The following is a 9,247-nucleotide window of genomic DNA, read 5'->3' on the forward strand; positions in this document are numbered from 1 at the left end:
TCTCTCGCCTCTGGCCAAAAAAGCCTCCGATGACGCTAAATGACGTTTTTTGCGTCATCTGAGTTTTTTTTCCAGATACACAATACAGAAATCTCTCGTCTCAGGGGGACATGAGGGAGGGAAGCACGGTCATTCGAAAATACTACCGGGTTTCGTTACTGATACAAAGCTTAATGCTAATCGGGGAAGTATGCCTTTAACAATAATGCCTGACCAGTAAATTACTTGGTGAACAAAGACAACATTTTGGCATTAGGCATTGGCATTAGTTAATGCCTAAAAATGTAAAATGCCTAAAAATGTCTTGCCTGGATCTTTGGGTGTAAACTCGTGAACGCCACCCTTTCAAAAATCTTGCCTCCAACTCCATTGTTCCCTGAACGCCCCCCGTTGAGAACCACTACTTTAGAAGATGTCATATAGCGCCCCTTACCCTATAACAGTGAAAACGTGGCCTGCCGGAAAATTCCGTCAAAGGCAGGGAAGTGTTGTCCCATAAATTAGAGAAAACTCCATCAATGGCGGGGAAAGAGTTAAGCATTATTTAAGAATGAGACATGTCTGAATTATTCTTCTCATTCGTGAACAAAATAAATGAATCAGGGATATATGTTTCCGTGAACAATAGCCTGTGACTAAACAAAAGAGGATGTTCATTTCACTCAAGACGTCATTTGTAAGGAAAACGCTTATGGTGCTTAAATATTCCTGAAAGTCATGCATACAGCATAACATTTAAATGGTTAATGACTGTAACTCTCTTCACAACAACACACAGACACAGGTCGGTTCCTTATAACGGGCGTTTAATGCTTTGGCTCGTCTCGTTCACGCCGTGAGAACTGCATTCATAAATGAACATAGTAGAAACACATCAGCATATTATACAGGAAGCGAGATATACAAAAATGATGCTTTCCACACATTAAACAAATATACATGTGAGACAAATACCTCGTTGGCTGCTTGTCATGAAAAGAGGTTCTTGAGTCCTTTGTTTCAACTAAATCTTCTTATTATCCTCTGACTTGAGACAACTCGTATTTTAACTTAAACTTTCAGAGCCTCGTGAGGTGTCTGCTCTATCTTCCGTCTATCGGGGGGGGGGGGTGACGCAATATTTTGTCATATCCGCTAAAGTGACGCATTCTCGCGCCTTACATTTAAAGAAACATGAACAATTTGCATAACATCACATAGAATGCACATTTATACATCAAATGTCAAATAGATGAATGCATGAAATTATAAATTCAATTTTTACATGAATTATTGACGAAATGCATTGATTAGAGCATCTGTATAACAGCATTTACACTCCCACCAAAATCACTCATTTACTCAAAATGTGGGGGTTTCTTAGAACAAAATATATGAAAAGAATTGGATTCATACCCTTTAGTCCTAAATGAGTGTAGTAGTAGTGATGTGTGTGACTCAATTGGCTTCAAGTAAAGTAACTACTTTGTGAATAGGCCTTTCTAGATAAACTGATCTAGTTTGTGGTTTTCCCTTAACAAAGGTAGTGTCACTGACTAGTAGCTTCACCTTTCGCACAATGCCATCTGAACTAGGGTAAGCTTTAATCACTCTAGCAAGCTTCCATTCGTTTCTTCGAGCATTGTCATCTTGAAGAATCACGATGTCATCTACTTGGGAATTTCGAGATGTTTTTTGCCATTTTTGACGTTGTTGGAGATTCAACAGATATTCACGTTTCCACCTTTGCCAGAATTCATTGGCCAAGTACTGCACTCTTCTCCACCTTTTGCGCAGATAGAGGTCTTCTTTGCCGAACTGTCCCGGAGGTGGCAAAATGATTGCAGATTTCATGGTTAGCATGTGATTAGGAGTGAGTGGTTCTGGACCGGCAGGATTGTGAAGATGTTCAACACTTAGAGGTCTGCTGTTGATTATGGCCATTGTCTCATAAAGGAATGTCCTGAGAGTTGTAGTATCAAGTCTACTTGCAGACTTGTCGAGCATGGCGGTCAGGATACTTCGGATCGTTCGAATCTGGCGCTCCCAGACTCCACCCATGTGACTCGCTGAGGGGACATTCACTACAAATTCACAATTAATTGCTCTAAGACGTTCTTGATCCATCCCTTTGATCAACTCAGAAAACTCTCTTCTAGCGCCCATGAAATTTGTTCCCTGATCACATCTTAATTGACGTACAGGTCCTCTAATGGCTATGAACACTCGAAGTGCATTCATGAAAGCGTCTGTGGTCAGATCGTCAAGCGTCTCTATATGTACAGCTCTAGAGCATAAGCAGGTAAACAGCAATCCATATCGCTTTAATTCCCTTCTTCCCTCTTTTACAATGAAAGGGCCGAAACAATCTACACCACTGAATGTAAAGGGAGGGGATGTTTCGGTTCTCTCTTCCGGTAGATCTGCCATCCGCTGAACCTCAGTAGCTCTTCTGTATATTCTACATTTTACACATTTGTAGATGTGTGAGGAGACGACATTTCCACATCCTAAGATCCATACTCCATTTGCACGCAACTCATTCATGGTTATGCCTCTTCCTTGGTGGTGTACACGCTCATGATGATGTTTAACGAGCAAGGCTGACACATGAGATTTCTTTGGAAGTATTACAGGATGCTTAACGTCATGATGTAAGGTTGAATGAGAAAGTCGTCCTCCCACCCTGAGGACACCATTCTGGTCCAAGAAGGCATTTAACTTACGCAAACAGTTGTGCTTGTTCAGGCTACCTTCTTTCTGGAGCTTGATCCTTTTGATATCTTCAGCGAAGGCGTCTTCTTGCACCAGCTTGATAATGGCTATTTCAGCTTCCTTTCTTTCTTCGAGACTGGTTGCTTCATTCGTTCTTGGCTGAACTCTTCTAAATTCTCTTATGCATCTCTTGAGCCTGGCGACAGCCCTCACTGCCCTGGACCAATCAGAGAATTTTGTAAAGTGGCTCACCATTGAATTCACTTCCTTTGTCTTAACCTTGCAAACATGGGCTTTCCTAAGCTCTGGGTCAGTCATTTCTATTTCTCCCACCGTTTCCTCTTTGTGTGGGAGATTTCTCTGCCACAGAAAGTCAGGTCCCTTTAGCCAGTTAGACTCTTTCAGCTGAATGGCACTCAGTCCTCGAGAGGCGTGGTCAGCAGGATTGTTTTCGGAGCTGACATGATGCCATTGTTCAGGGTTGGTACTGGACTTTATGCGTTGAATTCGGTTAGCTACAAACGTGTGAAATCTCTTGGCATCATTATTCACATAGCCAAGGACCACCATCGAATCAGTCCAGTAATACTCTTGCAGGTTTTCAACTTCAAGTTCCCTTCTGATGAGATCACCGTTGCGGACTGAAGTCACAGCCGATGACAGTTCAAGCCTTGGGATAGTCGTTAACTTGGTAGGGGCTACTCTCGCTTTTCCCATGATGAGTGAGCAACTGACCTGCCCGGTTTCACTTACTGCACGGAGATATGAGCATGCTCCGTATCCACTGAAGCTTGCATCAGAAAAATTGTGAAGCTCATACAGAACGACCTTGTCGAAGTTCGTTGGATGGTAGCTTCTTGGGACCTTTAGAACTGCCAGTGCAGGCAAGTCTCTGAGCCAAGATTCCCATTGTGGCAGAATGTGCTCGGGAAGATCTTCATCCCAGCTCACCTTTTCCCTGCATAGACCTTGAAGTATTTGTTTGCCAACTAGTAAGAAAGGGGCAACAAATCCTAGTGGGTCGAAAACGGAGGCTACCGTTGAAAGAACTCCTCTTCTTGTAAGTGGATTGTTCTTGACTACAACTCTGAATTGGAATTCATCCGCTTCGATGCACCACTGAACTCCAAGTGCTCGCTCGATGTGAAGTTCTCCAAAGGCCATGTCTAAATCTTTAGTTTCTGCACATTCTTCGGGCGGTATTGTGGCAATCACTTCTTTATTATTGGATACAAATTTGTGTAACCTAAGATTTCCTGTTCTGCATAAGGCTCTTGCCTCCTTCACAAGATGTACAGCTTCGGTGGATGACCACACGCTTGTTAAGCCATCATCAACGTAAAAGCTTCTCTGGATAAACTTGATGGACTCTTCGCTGAACTTTCCATGACCTTGTGATGCTAGATACTTGAATCCAAAGTTTGAGCAGCCAGGGGATGAAGCTGCCCCAAACAGGTGTACCTTCATCCTATACGTAGAGGGTTTGGAATCCAGATTGCCTTCGTCCCACCAGAGAAATCTCAAGTAGTCTTGGTGTTCCTTTGCGACATGAAATTGATGGAACATTCTTTCGACGTCGCACATAATGGCAATTGGACCCTTCCTAAATCGACACAGTACTCCAACTAATGTGTTGGTCAGGTCTGGACCAGTCAAGAGGTGATCATTCAGAGAGGTTTCATGGAAGCGTGCTGAACAATCGAAAACCACCCGGATCTTTCCTGGTTTGTGGGGGTGGTAGACTCCGTGGTGCGGAATATACCATGCTGGTTGGTTATCCAGTTCAGACATTGGAACCTTCTCAGCATCCTTTCGGGCTATTATGTCATTCATGAAATTGACATAATCCTTGTGATATTGTTTGTCTCTCCTCATTCGTCGTTCCAATGAGTTAAGTCTATGAACAGCAGATTGTCTATTATCTGGTAGACTAGGCTTGTCGGTCTTGAAAGGAAGTGGAAGTTCATAGTGGCCATCTTCCTTCTGCCTTATACCTTCTCTTGCCTTGGATAAGAAGAGCATGTCTTCCTGAGACACTGGATTATCATCTGCACTGTGATCTGTGAAGTCAAGTTCAAGTGCCTTGATAACATCTGTTGGAATGATTTCCTTCACATGGGTTCTGCATACGAAATGCACTTCTCTCTTTAGATCAACTGATGGCTTTACTGCAGGCATCACTTGTCGCACTAAGGTTCTGTGACTGATTCCTATCACGTCGCTGAAATCACTTGCAGGGTACGAGCAGCCGACAATACTCCAGCCGAGGTCAGTTCGTTGGGCATATGGCTGATTTTCTTCACCAGACAAGATCTCTTTGGGGAGAAGGGCTTGTTGACAGTTATAGCCAATCAAAAGGGCAATTTTGCAATCTAATGGAGGTGGAATCTTGTCTGCCAATTGTTGCAGATGGGGCCATTTTAGAGCGGTTTCTGAAGTTGGGATATGCGACCTGTTTGCCGGAATAAACTCTCGTGTGAAAACCACTGGCAATAGGATCCTCTTTTCAGAATTGTATCCTCTCACTTGAAGATTCGTCAGTTTCTGGCAAGGTATGACTGTTGACTTTGCTGACATAGTAGATAGCTGCAAACTGACTATCTCCTTGTTGGTATTGAGGTCTTGGGCTACTTCATCAAGTATAAACGTTGTGTCACTCTGCGTGTCTAAGAGTGCATAGACAAGGACTTCTTGATCTGGCCATTTCGTGGAAGACACCCAAACTGGTATGGTCGTGGAAGTTTGTGTGTTAAAACCTTCTTGTCTGACTGCATTGGTGATTACTGCTGCAGCTATTTCTTTGCTGTCAGTTTTGTCTTTTGAACAATCTTCTCTCTTCAAAGGGGAAGTCCTTTGATATTCTTTGAACTTGTCATCATGCAAACACGTTGGATGTCTCTTTTGACACTTTTCACATGTACTCTTATTCTCACATCTTCTTGAATGATGACCAGTCTGCAAACATCCAAAGCAGAGTTTCTCTTCTCGCACAAACTTGACACGATCTTGAACTGTCTTCTCAACAAACCTTCTACACTTAGCCAAGACATGTCCGGTTCTTTTACAGAAAACACATGATGAGACACTGCTCTGTGCCACGTTTGTGTACAATGCCTTTGCTTGAATGGGTTGGTTTCGAGAATATCTTGGTTTCCCGCTTTCTATGCTCTTAAGTGCTTGTATTGAGGATATAGGATCACAAGCAAGATCTGCTTCCTTTGATAGGAAGTCTACAAACTCCTTGAATTTTGGGAATTCAGCATTTGCTTCTCTAGCTTCCATCACCTTGCGGTTCCATCTTGACACTAACCAATCTGGCAACTTTAGCAGGATTTTTTGATTCTCATTGCAGTCATTGAGAACTTCTAATGTCTTAAGATGGGGCATTGCAGCTTCACAACTCTTAAGGAAGTCTGTAAACTCTCTTAGTTCACAACCATCTTTAGAGCTTATCTTCGGCCATGCATGCAGCCTGTCTCTGAAGGACTTCCCAATTATGAATGGGTCTCCAAAACGTTTTTCCAACAGCTGCCAGGCAGAGTCATATGCTGCTTCTGTGCCAAGTAAGAAGAATCCTTCAACTGTTTTCTTTGCAGCGCCACCTAAGTACTTTCTTAGGTAATACAGCTTCTCGTTCTTCGGAATGTTTTTCCTATCAATTAGTGTTTCAAAAGAAAGCTGCCAATCTTTGAACTTCAGAGGATCTCCCATAAATAATGCAGGTTCTGGCGTTGGAAGGCGGTTGGCACTCATAGCTTCTGCGAGCGCGCTGACCAAGTCAGAGTTGTTTTGCATTTGAGGCATATACGTTAAAGCTGGTGGAGCTTGAGATGACCAATGCAGAGATTGTAAATTAAGACCTTGATTTGCAACTTGGGAAGATGGAGGAATAAATGGGGAACTTGAGGCCTGGAGGGTTTGGGTTGAGACTGGCAGATTTTGAGGAATAAATGGAGGGCTTGAAGCCTGGAGGACTTGAGCCGTGACTGGCAGAGAGTGAGTATTGGCTGGGGGAGTCGTGAAACTGGGAACTTGAAGATCTCCTACTGTTTCAGCATGCAGAAAATCAATTACTTGAACATTTCCTTCGACTTCCTCATACACCTTAGCTCGAGCTCTTGCAGCATTCAACTTCTTAATTTCTTCTAAACGTTCAAGCTTTCTGCGCTTGTCCTCCATTGCTTGTTGTCTAGCCATGTCCTCAGACTCAAATTGTGCTAAACATTGTTTACTTTCAAACTCTAGCCTTTGAAGTTCAACCACTTCCTTTTCTTGTTCTTCCAACACTGCCAACACTTCCTGAGATGCAGCAGCTTCAGCCACTGCTTCATTTCTTTTGACTGAGTGGATGCTAGTATGGGTTGAACCACATCTTGATTGAGGAGAACATGGTCTTGATAAAGAACCTGTCGAGTTTAGGATCGATCCAACATCAGGCCAGGGTTCTTCCTCCATATCTGCTGCATGTCCTTCCAATTGCCTACGAGCACGTTGAATAATGAATCCGGATAGTGATATGCAAGTGTCAACTTTGCGTCGCAGATCTGGTTCAGGAGTTTGCACTCGACGCAACTCTTCATAAATGATCTTTACCTCAGAGCATGTGCTTTCTATGTTGTCAATCAGCTCTTTCAATTCGTCTTGGGAGGCCTCATCAGACAATAACTCCTTGCCTAATCTTGCATAATACCTCCATTTCTCATGGATGATTCTGTATCGTCGTTGTACACTTTTCAACCTTTTTTCTTGAAGTTCTCTTCCCTTTTCTGTTAGGGTTCGGGTTCTTTCACTTCTTCTCAGCCTTTCCACCTCTTCTTCTGCATGTTCTTGATCTGTAACTTCAAGCTGAACAGATGATTTGGCATTTTTATGGCAGGCTTCAGCATTTGAGTCAGACATCTTCGAATGAATATTAAATGTGTGTGGCAACGAAGCTTAAATTAGATTTGTGTGTGTTAAATTAAGCTTGTTTATATGTGAATGTAAGCTAGAATGGGCCTAAAGTAAATAATCAGGTTGATAATAAACGTACTAGCTTCTTAACAACTAGAACTCAGGATTTTCTAATTGCAGACTTCAATATTGCACCAGTTTAAACTTAACTACTTGTAAATTGCTTCAATTTTAGAACCAAGAAATATATATATAAAAAATAAATAAATAAATTACAAATTGCACTTCACATTGTATAACGCAATGAATAAACCTTAAATGCAGAGAGAATGCACTCAAAAATGTATTGAATCACTTATTTTTTCAAAAATAAAGATTTCAATATACGTGTAGTTTCCCTTTAAGTTTAACTTAAAGCTTGATTATATCTCACAAGTCCAAAATATGATTTCAGTTGTAATAATATAAATCAAACACAAGCATGATAGATTTTCCCAAACACTGTATGCAGGACAAATAGACCTTTCCTTTATGCAATCTTCAAGTTAAATCACTTCTCACGCCACCTATAGCTTCCTTGTGGCAGAGCACTTCTTGATTATAGCTTGAAATGTTGCACCTTCAAAGTCTAATCACCGATTCCCGCGATCGTTATGACGATGATGGGTTATGGGCTTTGCTTATCTGAAACGCCGGATCGCCGGCTGGCTCGGCTCTTCATCCGGTCGACGTCGACACCCGCGATGCTCTCGTTATCTCTCTCCTACCCGCGACGTCGAGCAGGCGAGTTCTCACTGTAACTCTCTTCACAACAACACACAGACACAGGTCGGTTCCTTATAACGGGCGTTTAATGCTTTGGCTCGTCTCGTTCACGCCGTGAGAACTTGCATTCATAAATGAACATAGTAGAAACACATCAGCATATTATACAGGAAGCGAGATATACAAAAATGATGCTTTCCACACATTAAACAAATATACATGTGAGACAAATACCTCGTTGGCTGCTTGTCATGAAAAGAGGTTCTTGAGTCCTTTGTTTCAACTAAATCTTCTTATTATCCTCTGACTTGAGACAACTCGTATTTTAACTTAAACTTTCAGAGCCTCGTGAGGTGTCTGCTCTATCTTCCGTCTATCGGGGGGGGGGGGGGGGGGTGACGCAATATTTTGTCATATCCGCTAAAGTGACGCATTCTCGCGCCTTACATTTAAAGAAACATGAACAATTTGCATAACATCACATAGAATGCACATTTATACATCAAATGTCAAATAGATGAATGCATGAAATTATAAATTCAATTTTTACATGAATTATTGACGAAATGCATTGATTAGAGCATCTGTATAACAGCATTTACAATGACTAATTATGTTCTTTTAACGGATCAGTTCGTCATCAAAGATTCAATGACTCGTTCATATATACATATATAAACTGGAGAAAATACCATAGAATTATAGTGAGCAATTCATGTTACCTATAGACCAGAATATCTATATTCATAGTTGATACTGTAATTAATCACTTATCAACATGCTAAAAACCAATCAAAGCAACCGCATAGCAATCCCCAGGCAACCATTCAGCACACCCTATAGTTTTGCATGGGTAAGTACCTCTTGCATTTTCTCAGGAGAAAGTCAAAATCTA

The 9,247-nt window shown here is 41.8% G+C and overlaps 2 protein-coding genes across 2 annotated transcripts; both read right to left on the minus strand.

Annotated features, from left to right (window-relative positions):
- Positions 1-789: 789 nt before the first annotated feature.
- On the minus strand, positions 790-6,239 carry LOC309480187 (uncharacterized protein). The gene is made up of 2 exons (XM_082144586.1): positions 955-6,239; positions 790-842 (listed from the first exon to the last, which is right to left on the minus strand). Exon 1 carries the CDS (start codon positions 6,079-6,081, stop codon positions 1,438-1,440), a length of 4,644 nt encoding a protein of 1,547 aa, XP_082000712.1. The 5' UTR covers positions 6,082-6,239; the 3' UTR covers positions 790-842; positions 955-1,437.
- On the minus strand, positions 6,236-8,885 carry LOC309480232 (uncharacterized protein; the record flags this gene model as incomplete). The annotated part of the gene is made up of 3 exons (XM_082144642.1): positions 8,587-8,885; positions 6,305-8,473; positions 6,236-6,248 (listed from the first exon to the last, which is right to left on the minus strand). The coding sequence occupies exons 2-3, from the start codon at positions 7,591-7,593 to the stop codon at positions 6,236-6,238; spliced, it is 1,302 nt and encodes a 433-aa protein (XP_082000768.1). The 5' UTR covers positions 7,594-8,473; positions 8,587-8,885.
- Between the last annotated feature and the right edge of the window lie 362 nt (positions 8,886-9,247).

The sequence above is a fragment of the Leuciscus leuciscus genome (assembly GCF_965113295.1).
Source record: "Leuciscus leuciscus genome assembly, chromosome: 18".
In the NCBI taxonomy this organism is placed as follows: Eukaryota; Metazoa; Chordata; class Actinopteri; order Cypriniformes; family Leuciscidae; genus Leuciscus; species Leuciscus leuciscus.

Coding starts and splice junctions, on each gene's coding strand:
- LOC309480187 (XM_082144586.1), bottom strand. CDS start 6,081: ATGCCCCATCTTAAGACATTAGAAGTTCTCAATGACTGCAATGAGAAT.